This window comes from Numenius arquata, chromosome 12 (assembly GCF_964106895.1).
Source record: "Numenius arquata chromosome 12, bNumArq3.hap1.1, whole genome shotgun sequence".
Lineage (NCBI taxonomy): Eukaryota > Metazoa > Chordata > Aves > Charadriiformes > Scolopacidae > Numenius > Numenius arquata.
In genome coordinates, this window is record NC_133587.1 from 27,923,681 (window position 1) to 27,951,126 (window position 27,446).

The 27,446-nt window shown below is 44.0% G+C and overlaps 1 protein-coding gene across 2 annotated transcripts in view; it reads right to left on the reverse strand.

The window, feature by feature from the left end:
- Positions 1-19,463: 19,463 nt before the first annotated feature.
- ODAD2 (outer dynein arm docking complex subunit 2) overlaps positions 19,464-27,446 on the reverse strand; it is an 84,175-nt gene continuing 76,192 nt past the window's right edge. For both annotated transcript variants that reach the window (XM_074157497.1, XM_074157498.1), the window contains exon 19: positions 19,464-19,577. In XM_074157497.1, the coding sequence (XP_074013598.1) occupies positions 19,464-19,577 (114 nt within the window). The remainder of the gene's footprint in view (positions 19,578-27,446) is intronic.

The window sequence follows — 27,446 nt, forward strand, 5'->3', positions numbered from 1 at the left end:
CCCAGCCCCGCCGCTCCACACCCTCCGCCGCCCTGCGGGGCAGCCAGCCCGGCCCCGGCTCCACCGGGCTTAACATTTCGGTTACTGTGCGCAGAAACGAAGAAGATGGCCACAGTCAATATTTACAAGGATGTAATTCAGACGTTATTTGACCGCCGCGGGTGAACGGGGAGCAGCCGTCTGCGCCCGCGGGCCCGGCGGGACGTGCGCGGCGCGGACCCCCTGTGCGCGCATCCCCCGCCCTCCACGGCACCCCGTGGGCTTCCTGTCCTTGTCCCCGCAAGCGTGACCCCAAAGGACCTGACCCTGCGGAGCCGTTACCGCCTTTATCCTTTCCCCTTTCCGCCACCCCGGCCTCGTCCCGTCCCGTCCTCCCAGGCCAGTGGGGCCACCGCAGAGGGGCTACGCGGTTGTCCGGCGGGGGCAGGTACCTGCTGCGGGAGCGGCCGCTCCGTCCGCGGCGGGGCACGGCGGCGGCTTCTGTCCCCGGGCACCCCCGCCTCCCCTTCCCGGGCCCTGCCGCACCGTTTCCGGCCCGCTGTGGGGTGCTTTCTGTGACCTCCCCCCCTCCCTGAGCCCCTCCGTTACGGCCGCGTGACGTCACGGCCGCTGCCTGCGACGTCACACAGCCACACGCGTTGGGGAAGAGGCTTTCTGGAAGTGGAGCACCCTGGAGTCGGGGGTCACCGACCCGCTTGTGGTTTCTCCGGTTGTGCCTGGAGGGAAGTTGGGGAATGGCAACGCGCTGAAGGTGCTCCATGGTTGAGAGAGGAAAATCGCTGATCCCAGGGTGGGGGAAAAAAAACAGGAACAACTTGCTGCCAGTCCCCGGCGAAGAAAGCAAAGGCTAGAAATGGGTGTAAATGACCACAGGAGTGCTCGTGCGCAGCCCACGCACCCTGCGCTTCCACAGGCCTTTCGGCAAAGCCCTGGTTGAGGTTCCCCCCCAGTACATGCCCAGGGCTGAGCACTCAGAAACAGCTGGGGGGGGGGCGGGGGTAGAGGAGGGGGCATACAGGGACACCGTGGGGCGAATGTCTCTCTGCTAGTGTGCTTACTAGCGGCTTGCTGCAAAACACGCAGGTCCAATTATTACCATGCCCAGCTGAACTGTTTATGACCTGGGAAGTATTGTTATAATTACGTTACAGCAAAAGAAGCTGAGAAAGTGACAGGCTTGATCAAAAACAAGCTCCTGACGGCTCCTGTTCACTCCAGAGAAACGGGAAGGCGATCCCAACCATTTGCAGCCTCATAAAGTATTTGCCCTGTTGCCTTCCCAATTCCTTCCCAGCTCCTCTGGCACTGCAGGGGTGATCCCCTCTAATAGGGCAGGCACAGGCTCTGGCCCCCAGCACCGAAGGGGAGGCATGGATGGGGCACAGCAGGTTTCTGTGGGTCCTGCAGGCCCACAGGAGCAGGGTCAGCCCCTGCACTGGCAGGGTACAGAGCAGGTGCCCTCGGAAAACCTTCCCCTCATGTCTGCCCAGCGTGGTGGGATGGACACTCATTCCCTGCATAGTGGCTCAGGAGGAACCAGGAAGGCAACGATAATCTTCCCCCACATCTCCTGATGATGGTGCCACTTGAGCATAGGCTCGAGGGACGATCGTCTGCGCTTGCAGGATGGCTGTCGTCAAGGACATCGGTGGTCCCCAGGAGTGGTGGGAGTGCACACTGCCTGTCTAGAGCTGGGCAGGGCACAGGCAGCCAGGGCAGCAGGTTGCTGAGGGCCTGGCAGATCCCTCACCCACACCCAGAATAAATCACAGCAACAAGAGCTGAGGGCAGAAATCAGCATTTGGAAAGCGGCTCTGGAAAAAACCAAAAGTCTGTGTGGGGCAGGCGCTGCCAAGCGCGGTGAGGCAGCGGCAGGAGCAGTTGGCACCGCGGCGCCTTACAAGCCTCTGAAGCAGCGAGATCTCCCAAATCATCACATGTAAATCTCACACACGCCCGCCCCCTCCATATTTTATTACTTAGATCACAGTTGAAAAGCTTAAATGAAAACAGGGTTTCTATTTCCAGAGCTTGTTTAACATCGCGAATGTGATACAAACTGTGGGCTTCATGTTTTTAATTAAGGTTACTTACCCGGCCGTGCACGGAAAAGTAAGTCAATAGCTGCTGGCCACATACCGCGGCCCGCAGCCGGCTCCCCTGAGGATGGTGCAGTGCCAGCTGATGGGAGTACTGGGGGTCCCATGCATCTCACAGTGGGGCAGGGGTCTGGGGTGCAGGGTGAGTTTGGGCCACTCGGGGCTGGAGCTGCAAGAAGCTCCTCGCTGGTCCTTGCAACACTGCTCTCCCAGCCCTCTCCCAGCAACACCCCTCTCCCAGCATTTCCAGCCTCAGGCAGCCAGCAGGCTAGGCTGGCGTGCCAGAAAGTGGCAACAAGGCACCTTTCCAAGGGATATTGTGCAGAAAGAGCCTAAAAGTGGTGCTCTGGGGCCTAATTTATCTCACTAGAGGAGCCAGGAAAAAAATCGATCATGCTGTCAAACTGAGAGGAGAATTTTCTCCTGATGCTGCAAGTGATGCGACAGGCTGGAGCACTGCTCTGGCCACTCACCCTTCCCCAGCCAGGAGCAGAGGGAAATCCAAAACCAGTTTGATAGAGCCCTGTCTACACTCCTAAATGCAGTTCTCATTCCTGGTTTGCACTCCCGGCAAAATGTTACTTTTGTCCCTTGCTTCGTGCTCTGGTTATTTTTTAAATGCTTTCAGCAAACATTTCCTTGGCATTGGATTCTCACAGCTCCCCCCTCCAGCTGCGGATTCCTTCACAGTAAACATATACGTTTGAAATTCAAAGAATTTCCTCACGTCCCTGGTACACTCTGCGCTACGGCATGCTAGGTGGCTAAATATCTATGGCCATGTATATCGAAGGGCCTGAGAAGTTGGATAGGTGAGAAATTGTTTAGGATTATGCAAAATGAGGTGTTATCGACACTGCAAAATAGCCACACTTGCAAGGGAGAGCAGCTGTGGAGACTTGTTGCCATCCATAGCAGTAGCCGGGTCAGCGCTGAGTGAAGTCCCGAGGCAGATGTAGAGAATGTTGGATCTGCTTGACCAAGTTGGCTGAAATGGTGCCTCAAGGGGTTTTCTCTGCTTCTGCAGGCAACCAGAGCCTGGCAGAGCCTCAGCCTTACCAGGGGGTCTTTCTGCTCAGCCTGGCAGCCCCCAAAGCACCGGGGTAAAATAAAATTGGGGTGAAGTAAAATCTCATAACATAGAGTTTTGCTAAATTTGATCCTAAGGAAAGAAGCTGAACTATCCTTTGGAGATTTCTCAGGACCAATGCCTAGAATAGCCCCTGGTTTAGAGCAAGGAGGGCTCAGTGCCCTGCTGGGAGGGTGCATCCATCCTTGGGAGCAATGGGGTCATCATACTGGGCATACTACATCTAAGGGGGAGGTAATTATGTTGGTCTACTAGAAAGTAAAGATAGGCTCTCAAGTTGCCACCTAATCACAGGCCTTTTTGCATACAAATAGCTGTGGAGGAATGAGCTTTGGGAGGTTTTTCAACAGCAGTGAAGATGCACCTGAAAGATAAAATGTATGCTTATTTCTCTTTTTTATATGTATTTAGTTTGGAATTGGTAAAAGGGTGTGCTGAAATGGAAGCATGTACACAGGAAGCAAACACACCAACATCATGTGTGACCATCCCTAAAGCAGCTTTGCCGGTGGTGCTGCGGTGGGTAATACTGTCAAACCGCAGGGCCGAAGACTGTGGGGAGCAGGGCAGGCAACAACAGCAAGATGACCAAATGTGCAGGTTGTCAAGAGGACATCATGAAACCTGGCAGATACGGCCATTAACCAAACCCTGGTTTCACTTCCACATCCAGCAAGAGTCGACTGAGACAAAATTACAGACTGTAGCTCCAATGTAGCACTCAGCGTAACTCAAATATTTCTTTATCATTTACACCCAGGAAAAACTGTTTATGAAGGGAGCTGGTCTGCTGTCTGCAGGCCATTGAATGCTGCAGAAAGGTGGAACAGAGACTGCACAGAACAGAACTGCACCAGACTGTGCAAATGTGGGAGAGGACTTCGTGTGAAGGTCCAGTTCTTGTCATCCACAAAACTACAGGAAGGGCTGCATGCAGTTTGTGTTTAGAAAAGGCTAGACTGAAGGCACAGGTTGGGTTGTAGACCATGCTACAATGCTCTACATAGCAGCTCTTACATGCTATGACACATAGTATTTTGTCATCTGGCTTCTAGCTTAGCTCAGTGATGAATCCCAGAACCTGGGCTGTGGCATGGCGCAGGTAGAGGTCAACCATGTGCAATCCTTCAACCCGGCCTTACACATGACTGCCAGGCGTGGGGGGCCTGAGGCCCCTCGGGAGGCAGGGAGCTGGGCTTGCAAACATGGGGAGGGGACAGGAGTCTCTTTGGGAGCTGCAGCAGGCAGTGCTGTTCCCTGTTCCTGCTAAGAAGCGGGGGCCCTGTGGGGTGGTGTCTCTGGTGACACCCTAAAACTCTGGGAAAAGCACTGGGGTTAGTGGCAGCAAAGTCCCCAGACAAATCGCAGACCAAAAAACCCCACCCCAACCCAACCCACAGCTGTTGCTTCATCTAGGAAGCAACTGGAGGACTCAGTTCTGTTCTGCATTTTCTTGATGTGTTTTGTCCTAATAATTAATAAACAAAAATGTAACAGGATCTCCAAAGAAGGACTAGATCCCGGTTCTTTCTACTTCCGCACGAACCCCCCCAAAGAGTTAGAAAAACAAGCTCCTGACTGCTTCTCAGGGGCTTTATTTTTTCTCACCACTCTGTTTCATGTCCATTTTTTATTGCATTTTTAGATTTCCATCCCCTGGGCCATGTAAAACAAAGCACCTTCCATCGGGCCTCTGCTGCACTTCAGCTGCTGCGTGCAGCGGACACGGGGAGGAGGAGGAAGGCTGTGGCGTTTGCAGGAGCTGTGTTTTCCCAGCTCTGTTGGGGCTCTGTGAGCAGCCACGAAGGCAAAAGGGCTCCTGACAGGTGCCCCAACAGGTGCCAGATGCTTTTCCTGGGTACCACAATGCTGTGTAACGCTGTGTTAATTAGGGGGAAATGTGGTTAGCAGGAGAAGCTCTGCAATTTGGTCTGGGACATAGTGCCTCAAGATCGGGCCTCTTGGTTTCAAAGCTTCATCCACATGCCTGAGCCGTTCTCCATTTCTTGCTCTTAGGACCCAGGTGGGATCTGTGTCTGCCCCACAGGAGACCCCACTCGTGGCTCTTATAGCCCACCTGGTTTCTTCAGTTCTCTGCCCCCCATGGAGTCAAGCTGTGTGGGTTGCTCCAGTCCACACCATCCCTCCTCTGCTGCTCATTTTCACTTAACCCCAAGGAATACAAAGCCAGAGACTCAAGCCTTAAATACATACCTGAGCCCTTGTTTCTGTACAAGCAGGAGTTGGACCATTCCAAAAGAGGCTGATTTTCTTAATTATGTGTAATGTATCAATATAATGAAAATTCGGTAATTTTGCTGTGTTACGTATTTTATTCTTTTCATAACCATGTTTCTTTCAACTGAGTTTTAAAATGTCTTTAATATTCTCTAAGGAAATTCATGTCTTTGGTGCTTTTACCAGTCAGGGAACGACTCATTTCCACTTACTGTAGTGTCTCAGATGGCTGATGTCTGCTCTACGTTTAAAAAAATGAATGTGGAAATGTGGATTTGTTTGGATTTAACATTAATGGTTGTAGGTCATATTGCAGAAATCACTGCTTTGAAAAGTTAAGGATAAACATTGAACAGTTTATAACAATAATAATTTTAATTTTCTTCAGCCACCTGTGCAAGAATAAACACCGTCCGCTGTGTTACTGAATTCCCTACTATTTATTCCTGTTTTCCCACCTAGCACCACTGGAAAGCATAAAGTTGGACATTTTTACCACCAATATTCTTCAGTATTCTTCAGTTATAGAGGCCAATCCATCATTTTAAATAATTTTCTGGAGAATGGAAATTTTTGCTCAAGTCTGCCTTTTCTGGGCAGGGAGAGATGAGGGGGTGTGTGCGTGAGCAAAGGTGGTGCAGTGATGTGCGGGGTCACCACGGTTCACGTGGCATCTGCCTGAGACCCATCCCCTGAGACTCACTCTACCAGCCCTGACTCTTGAGCATCCCCAATTACCCGAAAATGTGAACCAACCCGGCAAGAGAGGGGGCGGTGAGAGGTGCGTGTGCTGAGGGGGCGGGAAGGGGCAGATGTGAGGGGCTGACTCCATTCCCCACTCGAGCCACACGCGGTTTTGTGTGACCTCGAGGATTTCACAATCCCTGTGCCTTTCTTCTGCAGCTGTAACACAGGAATAATAACGCTTCCTCCCCTTTCTCTGCTTCCTACTCTGCTCTTGGCACACGGCTAATACAAGAGGGCTTGATCTCAGTTGGAATCTATCAGTGCTACTGACATGTTAATAATACCAGCAGAAACGTTTCCTCTTTCCTTTGCACTGACAAAGCTCTGCACGGGGTAGCAGCTCCCAACACATCGGCCCAGAGCGTATTCACTTTCAACCCCAAATCTGAAGCGTTTTCCGGAGACAAGACAGAGAGGATACAAGATTCAGACTGACTTTTAGGATTTTAAACAGGGAGAAGTAGTCATAACATGCTTCAGTTTGATGGCCCTCCAGTTATTGCATAAAAAAACCTCCCGAATATCCTCAGCCTCTTGGCTGCTCGCACAGCGTAAAACCTTGTGCGGTTGAGTCAGGGTTTCGATGATTTTCTGTCTAGAAGCTCCTCTGGTAGATGTCAGGTCCTGGAGAGGACAGGCAGAGTTGAAGCATGTTGCCTCGGCAACAGGGATGTAAGTGAGGGGATTTTGTGTCTCGAAGGAAAACCCCGAAGTTAATGCCAGGTTCTATAAAAGCTGTACGAGATTGGGCACCCGGAGCTGCCCGGGGAGAGCTCCCTCTGGGACTCAGGATCCCAACCTCTCCTCTCTGCTCAGGAGCCACCCGGTAGTGAGTTGTTTTCCTGCAGAGGAAGCCTGAGAAAGACTGAGGATAAAAGAAGGTTGCGGAAAGATTTTCTAAAGAGGACTTGTGATTAATGTTTTTGGCCTGAGTTTGAAAATCTCCTTCCTTATTGCTTGCAGTCATATAAAAACTTCTCCCTAGTTGCTCTAGCTTTTACATAATTGATAATTTATAAATCTCTAATGACTTAGAAGATTTCTTAAAGTTTTCCAATAATAATATAAATGTTTATTCAAGCAGATTAGATCATATTAATCTGTTTAACCGCTGTATTAACTGCTGATAGCTGTATTATCTCCTTTGTAGCAGATCTGAAGTTAAAGTTCTGTAAATAGTTTTAAAATACACAAATGCTACCCTAGCAGAGGCTAAAGCCAAAGACTCAAAATGCAGTTTGGCTTTCGTAGCTATTGCCAGCCTTGAATGCCAATACCCAAGGAGAGGCAACAAACTCATACTCTGTCTGTGTTTTCCTCCTTATGTACAGAATAGATGGGCTCTGCAGGGCGCAAAACATGAGGTGCAGCAGCATAACTCATGTACAAACCGCTACTATTTGTTATTGGTGAGGCTGAGGCATGCAAGCCAGCGAAGGAAATAGCTGGCACATCTTCATTAATTCCTTCTGGTTCTAAAGTAGTTTTCAGGAAATAATTCTCCAAGACCTTGGCTACACACACAGTGTATTTATTCAGAGTTGGCAGGGGCACCAGAAACCATATAGTTCATAAAGCCCTCGTTTCTTTGGATCCTGAAGGTGTTTATCAAAAATGACTTTTAGACAGATTAGAGCCACACACATACATGGTACCAGTCCTACAACACTTGCTGGTGTCTTCAAGCACTTTAGGTTTAATCATAACCCCCATCCACCCTTTAAATAAGCTTCAGAAATTCCCCAGTGGCATTAAGGGTTATTTTGAGACTGAGGAGCATCCACCTTAGCATGTCAAGTGAAAATTGGCTTTGCAGGGTTTTTTTTTGCTCCAAGTTATTTGAATATAACTATTATCTTTTCTTCTGTATTGTGAGTATTTGACTTGTGACCTCAGTGATACTTTTCTTGTTGGTTTGAGATCTAGCCATGACTAAACCCAGAAGTTTAGATATATATTCAGACCATTTTTTGTCTGAAAAATAGACTGAAAATCTTGAATATCAGTCTCTCTCATGAGATGTCCTGATTTCATGCATTACAGCAGGGCCAGAAATAACATGAGAAAAGCTTTTCTCACAGTATTTCGGTAGTTCTTTCCTGGCCATTGCCAAAAGCAGGATGTGAAGACATGCATGAACATTAAAGCAAACTCTTATTAGAATAGTTCAAGTTCCTTTTGCATTGTGGTAAAAATTTGTGTCAACTTTTATTCTATTCAGACTATTTCAACCCTTTCAGTACTTCAAAAATCCGTCAGTGTTTTTTCTTAATAAATCATTCTGCTAGTTTAAATGTGATTTGTGGGTTTTCATCTTTTTCCTTCTTTTTTTTTTTTTTTTAAACACAGGCCAAGAATATGACAAAGTGCTCGGAGCCAAATTGCACATTTGATTGTACGCGTAAATGTTGGCTATCCCGCTGGCGATCCCATTGGCTTTGCAAGCATTCCTCGTTTGTGTAATATTAAGCATCCAGTAAGCTTTTGCTGGATTGGGACAGAAGCTGCCCTCAGATGCCCGGGGCAGGACTGCAGCTGCCATCAGTGGGGATGTGCCCCAGGGCATAGGGATGGAATCAGTTTCAGGTTTGCATAATTAAATTGTTTCCTTCAAAGCTGTCAACAAATTCAGGTGCCCGTCACCTCACAGTGTTTCCACAAAGTAGCAAAACGGTATAAAGTTACCTGCTTCAGCTGCCAGGGTAAATACTGGGAATAAGTGTGAGCCCAAAGCAGGGTCGCAGCCTGCTCCCCTGTGTCTCTCTGGTGCGGGATGTGCCCGGGGCAGGAGGCCCTGGCAGGGCTGGGGCCGACTGTGGTGCCGTGCCTGCCCCGTCCTGGTACTTATGGCACTCTCGTGAAGTGCTCCCGCCTCTTTTCAGAGCAATAGTCTGGACACATGCTCTGCCCAGACAGCGGCTTGGCCCCTGCTGGAGGGAGGCTCTCCACCTGCACCGGAGTCATGGTGGCATCAGCCAGGGTTCTGGTCCTCTCTGCAGAGCAAGGCTTTCCAGATCTCTGAACATGGGTACTTCCCAGGACACAGAGGAAGTCAGAGAAACCTTATTGGACTTTACCTTCTCCATCAGTTTGAAGTAAGGAAGCCTGTTTTAATAGACCAGAGCCACCCTTGCTTGCCAATGTTTCCTCTTCCCCAGTTCAGTAAAGAAAGAAACATGGGGACATGCTGAGCAGCTTGGTCACACAGCACCTGCAGGGGTACCTTGCTGCCACTGGCAGGCTTTTCCTGATGAGGAGCCAGGCACCTCACCCATAAACTAGGTTCTCCAACCAGAGGGAAAGTGAACAGCACTTTGGACTGCCCAGGACAGCAGTGAAAGCCCAGATCTTCTGAACTGATCTACTCACTAACTATTCTGCTCACCGCAGATCACCACGTATCACCAGGTGGTTGGCTCAAGCACTTGGTCTTCTTTGGAAAGCTGTCACCCTGTCAGGTCCTGGGTGGAGTGGGTCAAGCCATGGTTACACATAGAGAGGAGACCTCTACTTTTGTGCTGAGACTCTCCCTGAGGACAGCTGAGGTATCAGCGTCTTAGTCCACATGGGTGAATCAGAGCGTGAAAACGGCTGCCTGGCAAGCCATGAACATTATGAATCCCAGGATCTCAGATCAAGAGGGAACTTCAGGAACAGCCGAATACTAGTAGACGGTTTTGCTGTTTGCCTTTTTCCAGACAATAACGAGGCTAAAATGATCTGGGTACAAACTATTGGAGTTGAAAATTGACCACCTTCTCAGTATTTGTTGACCCTGCTTCAGGGACCTATTAATATCTGCCTCTGTGGGCTGGGATGCAGATATCTGGGGAGGAGCAGATGGCCTTTTGCAGTGTACAGGTGACACTGCTGATTTTATTTAAGAAGCCCTTGAGGAAGACAATCTCAATAGCTGCTGGGCCTCCTGTAGTTCAGCAAACTCAACTGTGAGACCTTTTTCAGTGTTGTCACAGCCACTGTCCCGTAAAAGGCTGTAACTGAGGTGCCTGCGCCTGCTTGGAGCTCTCTCTCCAAAAAAAGGCTCTTCGATTCATGCCTGTGTTTATGTAGGAGACTCTCCATGAATTGAGCCATAAGGTCCCAGTTAAGGTAATTCTGTCTGGCAACAGCACTAGATAGTTTGCAATGAACATTTACAAACCAGCCAAGGAATATGATTTCTTGCACAAAAGATCCAGCTTTTTAAGGTTCTTAACCATGGAGCTGCGTCAAGCACTCCTCATGCCTCGGTCCTCCCTTGGATGGGCTCCGCAGCCCTGGACCAGGTGGCTGATAATACAGAAATGCTGAAAATGCCTGGAAAGGACACAGTCGTGTCAATCGTCTCCAATGAAGGTAGTAGTCACAAACACATGGGTTTGCCAAAAGTCTCCGGCTAGTTCCAAGAAGCCTTCATTTGTTTGCATTGCTAATCTACCAGAGACTGAGACTGCTCCGAGAGATATCAAGCCTTTTGTAAGCTTTCTTTCACCCTGCTTCTGTTGGGATCTGCAGGACAGCAGCCATCTGAGAAGGTTTTGGGAGACTGCACAGTTATCAGACTGAGACAGAAGGAAATCGTCTGAGCTGGAAGCAAGGCAGCCCATGTAGCTAAATGCACATTTTCATTTTGCAAGTCCTCTTGCTTCCCCTGTGGCTCAGCTGCTTGTCAGGGCAGCCTGTCTGGACAGGCTGGAGGGATGCCCTCCTGAGGTTACATGCCCATGAACTCCAGGGAATGTCGTGCCACGAGGAGGGCATTTGACTCGTAGATTGTGTTGGGATCCTTCACTGCAAGAAAAATTTCTGTAAGTTTTTTTGGAGCTCCCTTCTCATAGCAGAGGGAGGAGAGTAATCTCTATTGCTATATACTTTCAAGTCTTTATGGAAGCAGCATGAGGGTAGTATATGGTGTATAGGGCACATGCCCTTTTCCTGAGTAGAAGCAGCCCTGTTTCATACGCCTTGTTGGCTGGAATGATTCCCCAAAAGAGAGGTTGCCTTTGGATCCTGACAGTCTGGGTTGCCATGCCAGCACACAGCATCCCAAAATCCGCATTTATCAAGCTAAAAAACTAAAACATCTTTCTTTGCTTCTTAACAAAGTCCTTCCTTAGTAAATCTTTCTTTCCACCTCACTTTGCTCCACACAGTGATGTGACTGAGCAGCACAATGGTCCCAGCAAAGACCACGGTGAGAAACAGAGCGTGTGAGTGCAGTTGTGCTGCCCCGGTGCTCCAGGGGCTGGAGCACATCGGGGACCTGCACACCAGTGGCAGACGCGGGAATCACTGGAAGTAATTCCTGCATCCCTTCCTTTAGTTTTTCCTTGGGCGGGAGTGATACCCTACAATCTCTCTTTGGATTTTCGTGCTGTTACCTGTCGCCCAGAGCTGCCCAAATGAACTAAGTGTTCCTGGTCATGGCAGGATGGGTTTGCAGCACATCCTCAGCTCTCGGGAGCTCTCCAGAGGCAGCCTGCAGCCCCCTTTAGATCTCACTCAGCTCTTTTGCCATCACTTTGTTTGCAGTTATGCAAGATGTATTTGCCCAAATCACACTTGCTACCGGCCAACACAAAATGCTACCTGCCCCAGCAAAGTGAGATTTCACCTATTTTTCCTCATACCTTATTGATTGAAACATTGAAGGAGTACCTGCAGGTGGCAGCCACTTTTTGTAACTGAATTCCCTCCGCATTCTCATTACTTTGTAAAACTGCTACCAGTTGATTATAGAAGCACAACTAGTTACTCCGTTGGCCAGTTTCATTTTAGAAAACTAAATCTGGTGGATTTGTGACAATTACTAACTTTCGCATTGGATTAAATTCTTAGACAGTTTTATTGTTTCATTCTGCGGGGTTTTCCAGGGTTTTCTTTGGCTGGGTCAGCCTTTTTAAACTGCCACTTAGATTTGCTATGAAAATATCTGCCTCTCTGCGTCCAGTGCACACCCCGCCAGATGCACAGTGGAAGCCCTGAGCCCAGGCTGCTTACCAAGCCCCTGCCTGGCACTGCAGGATGTATACACAGCCCCAGCGGGGCTCATGGCACTGCGAAACCCCGTGGAGAAGCTCCGTGCTAAATCTCAGCCTCTCAGGGACACAGACACTTACTTTAGATCGCAAAGAGATGCTTCACAGCCCTAAAGCTGCTTCTGGAGTTGAGCACTTTTGCCGGCACTCTCTGAGGCTCCAGCAACACAGCTGCATTTTGCCCTAGTTGTAATGGTTGTCCATGATACAGAATAGCTGTTCCCAGGCCACGAGGGTCCTCTTTCTCTTTGGCTTTCTCTGATGGAGACTCTCTGAGACCTGCAGAGCGTCTGAGGGTGCTGTGGGGCACTTGAGCCTGCATTTCCCACCTCCCACAGAGAGCAAGGATGCACATAGTAGAGTACAGAGTATTTTCCTCTTAAAGCTGAAATATATTCCCATTCTTTAGGGTGGTGGGTGTGGATGTGGCAGTCATGTAGGAGAGGAGACACATGATTCAAGTTCAGTTCTAGCAAAAGTTAACGTGGTTTCTATTACACATTCCTACAAAGTTCAGAACAGATTAAGTGGTAATTAGATATCAGTAATTGACAGTGGAACTAAAATCATAACACAGATCTCAGTAACTGTGTTGATTCAGAAGCGTCGACAATAATGTGTCTACACTGGTACTTGTAGAGCCCTAAGACTGGTGAAAACGAGCATGTCCATGCAATAGAAACGTCCTAAAGATATGCAAAAATCAGAAAAGCAACATGGAGAGACTGAAAAGAGTCTGTTTTGGTTCTGGGTTTGGGTTGGTTTTTTTTTAATGTTGAGTTTGGAAAGAATTAGGCCTCAGTTCCTTCAGAGAAATCACTCCTCTTTGTTTTGTACCTCTTCACGCCACATCAGATCCAGTGCTTGGCAGTTACCTATATTTCTTAGTTGCTGCGCTGAAAAACATTCACCTAGTCATTACATTCTGGGAAGCATACCAAGGCTGGCCCACAGATGTCCGCTTTTCCAAATATTTTTCCTTTTACATGACACCCCACCACAGACAGTTGTGGAACGGGTTGGAAGGAGGCATCAATCTGACCATAACTTCTGCTTCTGAACATATTTTGCCCCTCATCTGCAAGTGCACATGGCATATTTCTCTCCAAGAGTTGCTCCAGCTCCACTTTGAATATTTTCCTGCCTAACCTCACGCAGGGGTAAGGACTAGGTAGTCTGCTTTCCAAATGGTCTAATTAAAAAAGAAAATCAGCTATAAGTGAGTTCCACGAAGGTCTGTAGAGCAAGACTGGAAGCCACAGGGACAGGAATTTTCCATATAGTGGGCAAACACAGCACAAAAAGTGGCAATCCTAGAGCCTCCGCACTATCACACCCCTTCTGACCAAGCACAGTTATCAAGGATGGTGTGACTTTGGGTATCAGACTGAAGCAACACCAGTCTCTTCCCTCAGAACATTAGGAGCTGTTTTTCCTTTGGGCTGGTTGCACTCTGGAAATTAGGCAGAGAAGATCCAGCGGTTTAATACATTGTATTGTCCTCCAGCGGGTCTCAGGTTGGCCCTGGTCAACCCCAGTCCCATAACCAAGGTTTACTAAAACTGCTGAAATCTACCACCAGCCTCCTTCTCCTCTTTCTTTTTAACTTTTTGAGTATCTGTTTGTCCCAGTATGGGTTCCCCCACCCTTCCGTCATTGGAAGGTTTAATGCTGAGTGAAAAACCACGAACAGCCTTTGAACGTGTTCTGCCAAGTCTCTTTACAGTACAATACTGGCAGGAGTAAAACACTGGGGCCAGGCAAATATGCAAGCTTCATCACATTAAAGGAAGCAGAGCAGCACAGTTATTGCATCATTCTATGGCTTCCCAGACGTTGTTGTTATTTTTTCATTAGAGCAACAGAACTGCACTTGGTGCTTTTTGCTGAGGAGCCAAGGAGGCCCCCAAAGGCTGTCAATTGGAGAAGAGAATGCGGCAACTGGAAAGATGAGTGGTTTACTGCACTAATTCTATAGCGCAGCCTTTACCAGTCTGTGGTAGAGGGAACCAGCAACATGATCTGTGTTCGCATTTTTTTTAAAAGAAGACACGTAGCCAAATGCTTAAAACTATTTGCTTGTTCAAGACAAGCTATTTGGAAATTTAACTACTACTGAATCAACCAACATTTTTCAACACTAAATCATTTCAATTCCGTATCATATGTTTTTAATTTTATCAGCATCTGTAACTTTTTAATTACTGTTTTTACTAAAGCCTTTTTTTTTTTTTTTTTTCCAGAAGCAGTACACAAATCCCTAGTTATTTAATCTGGGTATTAGAAGGTGCAGTTCAAGGCTCGGCCATTGGAACAAAATTCTGCTGTCAGAGGCCCCCACTGAATCACAGGTGCTCTGTGCTGCTGCCCTGCCTTCACCAAGCCCCTTGGAGAAGTGGAGTGGGTCACAGCATGGCTGGACGAAACCTTACCACCAAGACTGTAATGAACAATTTTGGCTCCCTCCCCCAATGTTCTAGGCAGATTGCCACCTAATGAAGAGTGGAGAAGCTTTAAAGGCACTCCAGGATCCTGATGCAATGTGGAGTTGACTGAAAACTGCTGGTTTACGACCTATTGTTTCACGGTTCAGCATTGGTATAAAGACATTCTTCTGGCCTTTCTCCAATACACACTCAAAATGACAACAAGCAAAGGTTTTGACTGGCCAACTACTATCTCGTCACTATGTCAGGATTCCCAAATGATGGAAGAAAACACATGAAATTAGTTAAGATGCTTTTGTGCCATTGGAGAACTGAAAAAGTGATAGAATTAGGCCATACCATATAATTTGGTAGCTCAAGTCAAAGCTTCCTTATATGAGTATATGAACCTTTCGGAAAGAAAACATTTGTGTTCAAAGCAGAATTGATGACAGCTGTCGTAGAAGAAAGATCAAGCAGCTGAAGGGTACCCTGCTCCATGTAGACTAGGATAAAACACATAATTTGCCAATGACAACAACGGGAAAAGAGAGAGGAACTTGCCAACTGCCTGGTGTCTGGCAGATAGCACAGAAACAAGTCAAGAGGATAAACGCAAGCCATGGTGATGCTGTCCATGGAAATCCTTCCCAGCAAGTCGTGACTATTACTGAACTGATAACTAGGCAGTAGGATGAAAAGCACACGTTTCAATGTAAAACTGCACTCAAGTAAAAGATTCACGAAAATGGATGGCTTTTGACTGGTTTAAATAGCCAAAGCAGCAAAATACTGAGCATTGAGGGACATCTCTGTTTAAGCAAGGGAGGGAACAATAATTAGTAAAATTAATTCCTTCAGAAAGGGGGCAGTGCAACTTCCCACTGCAATGGCTGAGGCTGCAGACAGGCTGGTCCTGGCATGTGCCAGGTCACCGAGCAGCAGAAGATCAGGTTGTCTGAACTGGGAAGTGGCCAAGATGCAGCATTGCTTCCTTCTGTTGTTCTGGATCCTGAGCAGCGTGTGGCAAAGCTTAAGTGGCTAAAGAAGAGACAAACCACAATTTACCGTGGGCGAGCAGCTAGCTTCTGACTCTGGAAATAAACTCTGCAAGCAGCCTGCATGGAAACGTGAATAATCCTGCTGAAGAAACACGCTACATGTTTCCATGGCTGTCATCCTGCTGTCATGTGTAAAACAACGATGGTGGTGGAAATGTGCAAGGAACAACCATTTAATTTATTATGAGACGAAATTCTTAAACTAACATATTATCTAGTTCAGCCTCCTGGGACAATTCACATCTGACCCCCGGCGTCAGCAGCTCATTTGACTCATTTTAGGAGACGTGGGATGAAAGAGGTACCGTGCTCTCGCACAAAGCGATCAGTTAGCCTAAAGCTAATTAGTGAGTCAATTCTCAAGACAGCCCTGTGAATCTCAAGCTCGTTTACTCGCCAAAGAAAAGTTTCAGTGACAGAGCAGAATAACAAAGCCCCTAATATATCGCAGATCCATTGCACCCAGGCCGTGAAGTTTATATTTCCCTAACAACTTGGAGACAATATTGTGTGTCAGAACACATGCACTTGTCATTAGCATGAGCATTAAGAGGAAATGAACATAAATCCCAGATTCAAATGTGTAGTTTGAACATCCTGGGACAATTAAATTATTGATAATGGTTATCTGTCACCAAGCAATAAATCATAAAGTCACAGAGTGGTAGAAGAAAAGCTATCTTGCTGCTGACAGACGCGTAGACTGAAAGATGTGGTGGGCCTTTAAGCTTCCAGAAATAATTGCGTAAAGGTGAAAGATTTCTTCTCTTGCTTTTTTTCTCATCAACTATGGTATTTCCATACTCAAACCAACACTTTCTCTTGACAACTTTTCTTAATTGACCTCTGTTTTCTGACATTTTAATGAAAAGGAGGAACGAAGCTGAAAATGAGCAGCTGGTGCAGAGCGGGCCTGGCTTTATGGCTGTAAACCGGAGCGTGGTGCTCCATGCAGAGCTGGGAACTGGCTCCCAAAATTGTGAAAAGTGACAGATACTCTCTGCTGATGGTAGCTTCACTGCAAATAAACTGAAACTATCACAAGACTGTGAAGATACAGAAATCACATAGTGAAAACAAGGAGGGAGCAGACTGAGCAGGCAACGGCAAGTGAACAGAACAGAGGCCGATCCCCCCTTTTTAAGTCACTTTGGTTTTGCAACTAAAATAGGACTCCACATTGAATTTGCACATCAAATTGCTCTGCACGGAATGTAATATTGAGCTCCAGTGCTCGGTGTAACCGTACTTCCTAAGAGGCTACAGGTTTATGTGGACAAGTAGCAGCTGGTGGAAAGAGAAAGGAGTGGAGGCATTTCCCTTCCAGGCGCAGGAGCCGGGGAGCGGGAGCTGGCTGGTGCCCGGTTATACGCGGTGGGAATGCCGGGACCAAGCAGCTGAGGCTGCTCCAGCCGGCGCCAGGGCTTGAATAGGATGGCGGGGGCTGCCAGGAGGTGTGTGTGAGCAGCAAAGTGGGACCCAGCTTTGTGAGGATCCCTTTTCAGAAGGCTGCAGTGCTGTGAAACTCAACACAACCCTGTGGAGAAAGTGGAAGCTTTTCAAATGTACACGCTGTACTGCGCCGCTCAAAGAGGGCAGGGATCACATTCATTTATTGATTTTCCAACAACTAAATCTCTTTGTATCAATTACATGGAATCCACCAGTTTGGGCCAAAAGAGATGTATTTTTTTTAATACTGATCCTTTGCCTATGTGGTGATCTATATCAATTTCAGCATTTCTTCTCCTTGTACAGAACTGAAAAACTGCAGGCATGGGAAAGGAAAAGAAAACAGGACAAATAAGTCAGCTTAAGTCTGGGATTAACTGTCTGAGGCCTTAAAATAAAGGCTTCAGATCAACAACTCGGAGGCATAAGGGCTACCGGCATGAGTGAGAGTGGCAAGCTGAGGCCATTTCACTGTCAGGAACATGACATTTATTGTCCTGATGCCTGTGTCATAAAATTAAGTTTACATTAGAACTTATTCCATTTGAAATCCACGCTAAATAATCTGGAGTGCCTTGGGAGGTCATGTTAAGGACAACAGTTATTGTCAGGGAGTTTTTTTCCCCTCAACAGTTAGAAAAATAAGCCACTATTTTTTACATATTTTTCATAAGCAAGACTGTGATGAACTATTTGGATCTGCGGCTTCTCTCACAGAAAAGACAAAAATAAAACCAAGCCTCTCCTCTTCCAAATGAATTTGGCAATTAGCATTTATTGTAGAAGTATTTTTGGGTATAGTGATGAAGCACATGATACTACTAGAGCTGTGACATTAGTATAATAACAGGGATATATTTATTCAAAATAACATGCCAGCCATATCGGGAAGAGCTGGAAAATACCTAAAACAGTATCTGCTTGGTCACTGGTTGCTGATGGAACTTCTGATGACCCCATGACTATGTTGATGTTTGCCTTGATCAAAAAATACTACTTGGATTAATATTTTGATCTCCACACTGTCAGCACCTGCCCGTAGTTTGTTTCTTTTCAAATACTCTCTACACCTTCTGTAAAGACTCAATGCAATCCTCTTTTTTCAGAATCGCATCATTCTAAAACGAAATTTTAACTAAGCCTTCATGTCTGCTTCAGAGAAAACATAAATAAAAAGTTGGGTTTGCAGTATGTGTTCCTTAGAAGCTTCTGTTAGCAGTAAAATTAGCTGCCTCAAGTAGCCATGCTGGTTAGAAGAAAAATAATGACATTACGAACTACTTCCAAAGCAATAAAATTAAGGGCAGTAAAAAAAAAAATCATTCAGAAGTCAGTAATTGACAAACACAAGTTATTTAAACATTTGGGCTTTTTCAGTTTTGTCAGCAGTCTGTGCTTGTAATTAAGACATTACTGTTCTGAGGGAAATACTTTAGTATCATTTGTTGAGCACGGTACATACAGTTAGTCTGTAATCTATAACATCAAACATTGTTTATGTGGTTATTGACAGTAACTCTAATTCTGAATATAATTTTATGCAGAAAAACAAAGTAACTACATCAATACAATGTTGCCCTCAGTTTAAAACCAAAAAAAAACCACAGTAAGATAATGTGTAAACGTAAATGTAATTCTCCACTTTTTCTTTACAGCTGGTAGATTTAAATTTGAGCTAAACACATTAATTAAAACACATTTCACCAGCTACTTATAAAATTAAGCACTATTTTGTTTGATGTTGGTAGAAACAGGAAATTTGGAGTGATGTCTACTGCTACAGCTGTTTGCAGTCCTTATGTAACGCCAGATGTGAGATTGATGTATCTGTATTTTGTCCTCTCCTGTGAATTGCAAGTGATCAAACAGGCAAAAACATAATGACAGGATGATTGGACAAGTTTAGCACAAAGGGAATTGTTCAAGACATTCATAAATCACTGCACAACCACACACGCAGTGAAAGAAAATTTATTGTAATGTCACAGATATGCACAACCACTTATATCTAAAATGGATTTCAAATACAAGCGTATTAATTGTAGAAAAAGTCTTTGACATATCTTAACGGATAGTCTTTTGAAAGATGTAATACTTAAAGACACACCAAACTAGGTGTGAGTGTTTTATAAAACCCAGACATGACAAACCAATAATGTAAAAACAAACATAATTTTCCACAGATTTATTTTTGTTGTTAAATTATCCTCATATAAATGAGCTCTGCTATGAAATAGAGATGCTAGGAGTAAGCATGTATTCAAATGTAGCTATATTGCAAAATAAGTGTGTTGGTAAAAGCTGCTAAAGCATCAGCCATACTTAGCTTTTTCTGTTGCTAGAGCCAATCTGCGAATGTTTGCTATGCAACCAGCTGCTGCTTCCTGCAGAGTTTCATCTGTAGAGCCTACCATAGCCAGTAGGAGCTAGCAAAAATACAAAAGAGAAACAGCGTAAGAAAAACAAATAAGTATGGTATTATTTAAATAATATTCAAATCATATCTAGAACAATTGAATGAATTTACTCACACATAATAAATAAAATACTAGCAATCATATTAACAACACCATATTATAGATGTATGTATACCTAGATATGTATACTTTTGTATACCTATATGTACTAACATACACATAGAGCATGCTGCTTTATATTTTATCATATTTGTACCTGTAATTTGACATTTTCATGTCTGATTTTCTGTTTATTGTACCACGCCTGTTTATTGGTTTTGACATGGATTTTTCCTTGTAAGAAGAAACTGCATATGCTTTAATTGAAATCATCGTTTCCTCCCCAGGTACACTAGTTTACTTGTACATGCTCAAGATTTTTAATAAACAAAGCCATACTATTTTTTTTTGGCCTTGATCGTGAAACTCGATCCATGTGAATGGACCCTCCTGTCCCATTGACTGCAGCAGGTTTTTTTATTGTCACAGCACACCACGCACGTTAAACTGCTTGAGGGATACAGATCTGGGCATATCATTCTTAACCATTTGCATGTAAAAGTAAAAAACAAAAGCTCAAAATGGGTGCCAAACTTTTGGAGCTGATTCAGCTTTTCAGTCACGTGGAGTAGATCCTATACTCTGGAAGTCATTCAATTTTTTCAGTGGAAATTCCCTTGGAGTAAGGTGTTGTTCAACACAAGTATGACGTAAGACAAGCCTTCATGACAAAACATTTTTACATATCAGAAAACCATTAATAATGGTTTTAGATCTCACTTCCTCAGTGTGTTGCGAGTCAGTGATGCAACTGCAAATGCAATCTAAGCTGGAAAACAGAAGGCTCCTGCTTAGATTAAATCAGCTCCACGCAATCCCCAGATTTCTGAAAATCTGCCAAGCTTAATGTGCGTTCAGGTATTTTGAAGCTCAGACAGCTCTAATTAAAACCTGTATTTTCAGTCTGCAATACTTAGGATTCTGTGTTCACCCAAACAATGTTGAGTCAAACCACAGAGAAATCTGTTATCACTCAACTCCAGTGCATATTTTTCATACAGCTAAAATATTACACAAAATTATGAACTGCTAAATATAAAAGCATAAATTGAATGCAGACATCAAATTCGTATGCTACCTTTTTCTAACCTTCCAGCACTCATGAGGCATGGGCCACAGCTGCACACATATGGCATTTGCTTATAGAGATCAAAGCATTTTATACTTGAGGAAGTATTTGTGTTAGCCAAATGTACAAAACAAGCATCTTGCCAGTCACCTTTCACCCTTTGACCCCTACATGTAACTTGTAAAGGTGGCTGTGATGGGCATGAATATGTCGAAAAGAGTATTATGTAAATTAAGCATCAATAATAATTTATTCTAGCAAGTTTTCCTATAATTTCCATTAATATAGTCAGATGTCTATGTACAAATAGCTAGATAAGAATTCTTAAAGTGTGAACACTCCTAAAGAGATATGCCAGAGCTAAAATGACATGAGAAGAAATAATATGAGAAAGCTTTACGTTCTTAAACTCGAGGCAACTGTTGGGCCAGAGAAGTTGCACCACTGACTTCAACTGGCAGAAAGACCAAGCAGCACAACTCTGTGTAGTGATGAAGGTGCTCTACAAAGCACAAAGGCCAGAATGCAAGTCTCATCAAACGCTTAACTTCCTTATTTTATTCTTCAGAAATATTGCTGGATGAAGATCTTTCCTCCTTGCTATTTTCCACCAGCTGACTTCTCATCAGTTTAAACTCTAAAGTGTTTCTTCGGGTGCCTCTCAACTTTCTTGTCTAACTTACAGTGGAAAACTTGTATAGATCCTTCATATCCTTGACTCAAACCCCCAAATATGTATGCACATACCGTTCATACAGTGGTTTTGGTAAAGCCATAAGTTTCAAATTTGGGGGTAAAGAAACTATATGCCTTATGTGATTATTCACTGCATCTTCACAGACTTAGTGGAAGGCTTCTTCAGCATAGTGAGTGTGGAACTCAAACTTTCATAATAATTTCAGCCTAAGACTTGTTATCAGTTTTTAAGAGCAGAACTTCAGCACAAAAATAACGTTTTGGAGACATTATTTAGTAGAAATTACAGCAAAAATCAAAAAAAGATCTTTGCCTTTATTATGACTACATTAGGTGGGACTCAATTCAAGATTATTTATTTATTTTAGCCAACACTTCTTTCTAGGCTCAGAAAACTTGGGAAAATAGATATTTTTCTGTCATTTTCCACGCAAACTCAGTATTAAGCAATAAAAATAGTGTGTGTGTGTGCTGGGGGGAAACTGTGCTTTTTATTGCAGATGCATTTTGGAAAATCAGGGTTAGGTATCAAGAAGAGCCTACTATATGACACTGGTTAAAAGTACCCAACTAGATGTCTTAAGAATTAGTGGTATGAATGGAACCAATGCAAACAGCAGTTTTTTTAGAGGTATGAAATACTGACTTTTTTCCTTCTGAGTTTGGGAGATCAAGGATAAGTTCCTCTCTAATTCGTTTTTCTTCCAAATCACTTGCCAGTGGTAACATCCATAAGAAATGCCACGTCATACAAAATCCTGTGCTACACCATGGCTCAGGATTTTCACAGTACAACTTCAAAGAAATATTCTTGGAAACACAGTCTAATACAGTAGCTGCCTCTGAGGATTGAGGCTACACAGCAATATTTGTCAGTCAACCTACTCCTTTTGTGCTAACAAAAAGCCAGCTGAAGAGAAGATTATCGAAAATGCAAAATATTTCAATATAAGTAGGTCCATATTTAGGAATCCAACTTTGAAGATTTTTAAATAAATACTGCCTTAAATGAAATAAAACTTTATTCTTTTTATATGTACCGAGACAGTTGTAATTCTTTCACTTCCTGACTGCCACTCCTTGACCCCTTCATGGGTTCAGTTCAATTTACTGGCAACTCGGGTTGTCCAATTCAGGTATGGAAATGTATTCGTAGATAGTATACACAGACCATACCTACATATTAGATATATTTGACAAGTCCAAGAAATCTTTTTTTTATTCCAATGCACCAGTGCAATATAATGTCCTTTTTCCTGATGCAATGCCCCTGAACTTCATGTATCCCTTCCCTTTACTGTTCAGGTATTGTTTTCTGACACATGTAAATGTTAACAGATGTGAGAAGCAGTAAAAAAGCATGTGGTATAAATGCTTCTTTCTGGCACATAAGAGTCACTTTCCATAGACAGAGAAAGCATTTGCAGTGCTATGTAGCCTTCATTTTCTGTTGGCAGGTATCTATATTCTACGGCAAGAGTCCAAAATTTTTTGCACAGTTAGCACGTCATACCAGCAAATAAGCACAAATGCAAGCTGTTTGGAGAATGTACAGAGCATATGTAGCATTTCTGGGTTCCAAAAGCAAGAGCAATGCACAGCCAAATCATTTAAATATTCGGAACAATTAAGAAGATTTTGCTATTACTATCCCAGCTTTAAAATAGCACAGAATTGTGTTACTATATTAGGATTGCAGAGTCATAGAATAATTCAAAATAGAAAGGATCTCAGGAGGTCTTTAGTCCAATGTCATGCTCAAAGCAGTGGCAGCTACAAGGTTAGACCAGGTTCTCAGGGTTTTATCTAGCCTGATCTTGAAAGCCTCCAGTGATGGAGATGGCACAACCTCTTTGGGCACCCTATTGCAGTGTTTGACTGGTCTCTTAGAGAAAAAAAGTTTTCCCTACGTTCAGTCACTGGTTTCAGTTTATATTTGTTGTCTCTCATCTCCTTGCCATGCAGCACTTTGAAAAGCCTAGCTCCATCTTTTGGATGACTGACCTCCTAGGTACTGGAAGGCTGCTATTAAGTCTGCTTGAAGCTTTCTCTTTCCCAGGCTGAAAAAGCACAATTACCTTAGTTTCTCCTCAAAGGGCAAGCGCTCCAGTTCTGGTGGTCCTCTGCAGAACTTATTATAGTTTATCTATGTCTTTACTATACTGGAGGAAGGTGCAGTATTCTAGGTGTGGTGAATGAGTATTATGGGGAACAACCACTTCCCTCAATCTCCTGGCTGTGCTCCTGCTCATACAGCCCAGTATCGTGTCTTCTTTGCTGTCAGGACACGCTGCTGGCTAATGTTCTGCTTGCTCCCTACCAAAATCTCTATGCCCTTTTCAGTAGAACTGCTCCTCAGCCAGTCAGTCCCAGCCTGTGCAAGCCCTTCGCAGGTGCAGGACTTAATATTTGTCCTTGCTGAATTTTCTAACATTCCTGTTGGCCGGCTCCAGCCCTGCCCAGGTATCTCTGAATGGCAGCCCTTCCTTTGACTTTATCGAAACCATGCCCCCTGCCCCAACTGGTGATTTGGTGTCACTGCAAACTTTATGAGCAAGCAGTCTGTGTCCCTCCCCAGGTCACTGACAAACATTACATGGGACAGGTCCTAAGAGAGAGAGAGCCCTTCAGCACTCCCCTTGTCATCAGCCTCCAGGTAGAGGAGGCTGAATATTATTAACTACTTATTATTATTAACTAGTATTAGGCTTATTAACTACTACCGTCTGAACTGGATCATCCAACCATTTTTAATCCATTTGGTTGTTCACACATCTAGAATGTAATATATCCTAACTTGGACAGAAGTATGCTGTGGGAAAGTGTTGAAAACCTTCCTAAAGCCAAGGTAAATGACATCTACTGCTCTCCTCACCTCTACAAACTTAGACACGTAGAAGGCAAGCAGGTTTACCTTTCGTAAATCTATGTCGACTATTCCAAATCATCTTCTCCTTCTTGTGCCCAGAAATGTGTTCCAAGAGGGCTCTCTCCATAATTCCCCAAGAGACCAACACGAGGCTGGCCAGTCTGTACTGCCCCAGACTGGGAGGAGGAATTGTTGCTCTGAAGACATGCTTTGCAGACTCTCATTGTTGGGATTTATGCTTTCTGGCATACCAAAGGTTTAACAAAAATAGAAAGTCTTTTGTTCCTCAGGGCAATAGTAAGAGGTAAGAGGGTAAGCCATAATATTTGCCTGGATATTCATGCATCATGAATGATGCCACCTTCCACTGTCTGATAGCACGGCTTCCTTAAAAAACTATCTCTACAATCACAAAATAACCAATTGGAAAATTATCATTTCCAACAAGATAACATAAGCATCAACATAAGAAGTTGTAAAAGTGTCAATACAAAATGGGTATGGATCCCTGGATGAGCAAGACAGTAATAAAAATGGGCTAGTAATTCTCTTTTCTATGAAGATGTCTTCCTAGAATTTTTCACTTCTATAAAAGAAGTAGCTCGAGGGGATTTTAAAGCAGAAAAAGCGTAGACAAGTTTTGCAACAATAAATCCCGAATCTGACAAAATCTCAGGTGTTAGTGATGCTCCATGTATGGGTACAATAATTTATAAGTACTCAATTTCCTTTGGTCACAGTCACTGCAGCTTCCAGGCTCAGAGGCGGGAAGCAGGAAACGTAGGAAGTGGTATTCAGAAAGAATACAGTTTTGCATGTATTAATCTTTAAATAAGGGGTTTGCCATGTGATGTTTCTACAACAAGTTTTCCAAAACAGTGGAAAGTGTAGAACAATACTCTGGAAACATTCCAGAGTATTCCCTTGCTCATATAAAACAGATAAAAGATCAGCCTATTCAATACTCTGGAGTCTTGTGAACATGAATGCAAACAATGAATAAAGAATAACTATAAAAAGAATATCTAATGCCCTTCTTTTTCTGGCTTCTTTAAGTTTTCTGCCCTGTAAAACAAATTTTATTTGATTTTTTTCTAATCAGAAGGAAATATGGACAAACTCCTTCAACAAGATTCATATCTGTACTGGGAAGCTAGTCAGAGTTCACATAGAGCTTAACATTCCTGGAACTAAAGAAAGACTTTTACTTCAATACAACCGCTGCTTCTATCTGCTGTGCTGGTGATGACATCTTGTAGACTGACATAGCATTTCCAGTTGGTGGTAGGACTTGCCTTTTTTTAAAAAAAAATTGATTTAGTATCTGCCTTCTTTCACATGAAACATTTCCTAAAGGATGCTAAATTTCTAGCACTGTGATTTTCTAATTGCGTAACACTTCCAAAAAAGACATTTCTCACATGCTTTTTATAAATCTAACCTAAAAGAAAAAATACTTTAAATAAAAGCATATGGTAGAAGCTTATCCAAGAAAGTATCATTCTAGATCCAGCCAGCATTTTGCTAACTTTCAACACCATATTGCACACTGGAAAATATTAAAGCACCTAGTTTGAGTGTTATGTTACATATATTCCTATGAAAATACTTCTCATAAAATTAAATTATAAATAATAAAACATACTCCACAATCAAAGCATAATGAAGGTTAAGCTAAGTCACTGTTTCTAAACTAAAATTCAGGCCTATTTCCTGATTTCCTCTTTCAGCCAAGTGAAAGGGTAAGACAACATGCACCATGCAAGGCCTCCTAAGAAGAAGATGCTCCTCTAAGTTCTGCAGCGTTTTCTTTTAATTTTCTGTTACATTTTGCTCTGGTGCAACAAAGGTGATAGATTTCAGACGTAAAGTTCTGTGTGCCAGGGAACACTCTGAGCTAGCAGACATACAAAATCCAGTAACAAGAAACTCCAGTAAAAGCGAAAGACGGACAGGGCCGACACCTACTGTGCTGATTCCCTCTCGTATAAGGTCTCTGCTCTCTGGAACTAATGTCAGAGCAGCCCCTGGTGTAGCCTCATTCGCTCACTTTGAATGTAAAGAGATGGGAACGGAAGCTCTCTGGCTGGGGTGGGAGAAATCCTAGGAAGATTGCACCTAGCTTTTTTCCCCTTCTTCTCATTCATCTCTTTCATCTTCTCTCCCCCATGAAACACATCTCCATTCTGGATAACAAACTTTGGGAGTCACTCAAGCATGGCTGGGGGGATAAGGAGGTCCAAAGGATGCAGCTTGGGCTAAGGTACACCTGAATGTGCTGGTGGTCAGCAGGCTGGGCAGGAACTGTCTCTTCTTTCTCATCTTTCCCTCCTCCCTCAGAAAACTGGTGAATGAGTACAGGGGCAGGCAAACCTGGGCACTTTCTGCAAACGGGTGCAGGATGAGAACAAACTTGTCTGCAGCTTGTGGTGCACTTCCAGATATTAAACCATTTCACCTATCTCAGGACTCACAACAACTGACTTGTCGTCTGCAAGTTGTGACTTTTTCCTGTGTGACTGCCTGTGACAAAATAGCTGTTGATAAGCTGAATCCCACAAAATGCTGGGAAACAAGGGAGAAAGAATTTCCAACAATATTTCCAACAATTTCAGACGTAATTCTAACTAAATATAAACATACCATGCAGAAGTAATGTAGCTAAATAAAACTAGTAATAAAAATTATTTTTAATCTTTGTTTAAAAGGTACGATTATACATAACCAACTGGAGTCCTTAAGGACAGATAGTTTGAATCTACATTCAGCTGTAAGAAGTTTGGTGCAATATTAAGAAAGAATTCAATCATCATGAACATTCCAATGTACAAGGAGTCTTATGGGATATGAAATTCATCCCACAAAAAGCAATAGGCAGATCTGATAATCCAGAAGTGATGAAGCCCAGGATCTTACAGCATATTTTTATTTGAAACACTTTCTCTATTTTATTTTTATTTCATTGTAGTTTTCAAGAGAAGATTAACATATAAAAGGATTTCGGTGAGATAGAATAAAGAATTTTTTTCTAATCTCAATAGAGTGACATTTTTTTAAAGCTTTTTTCAATTCACTGGAAATTAATTTTATTAAAACAGGAGCCTGCTTACCTACTACATGTAATGGACATTCAAAATAGTAAACT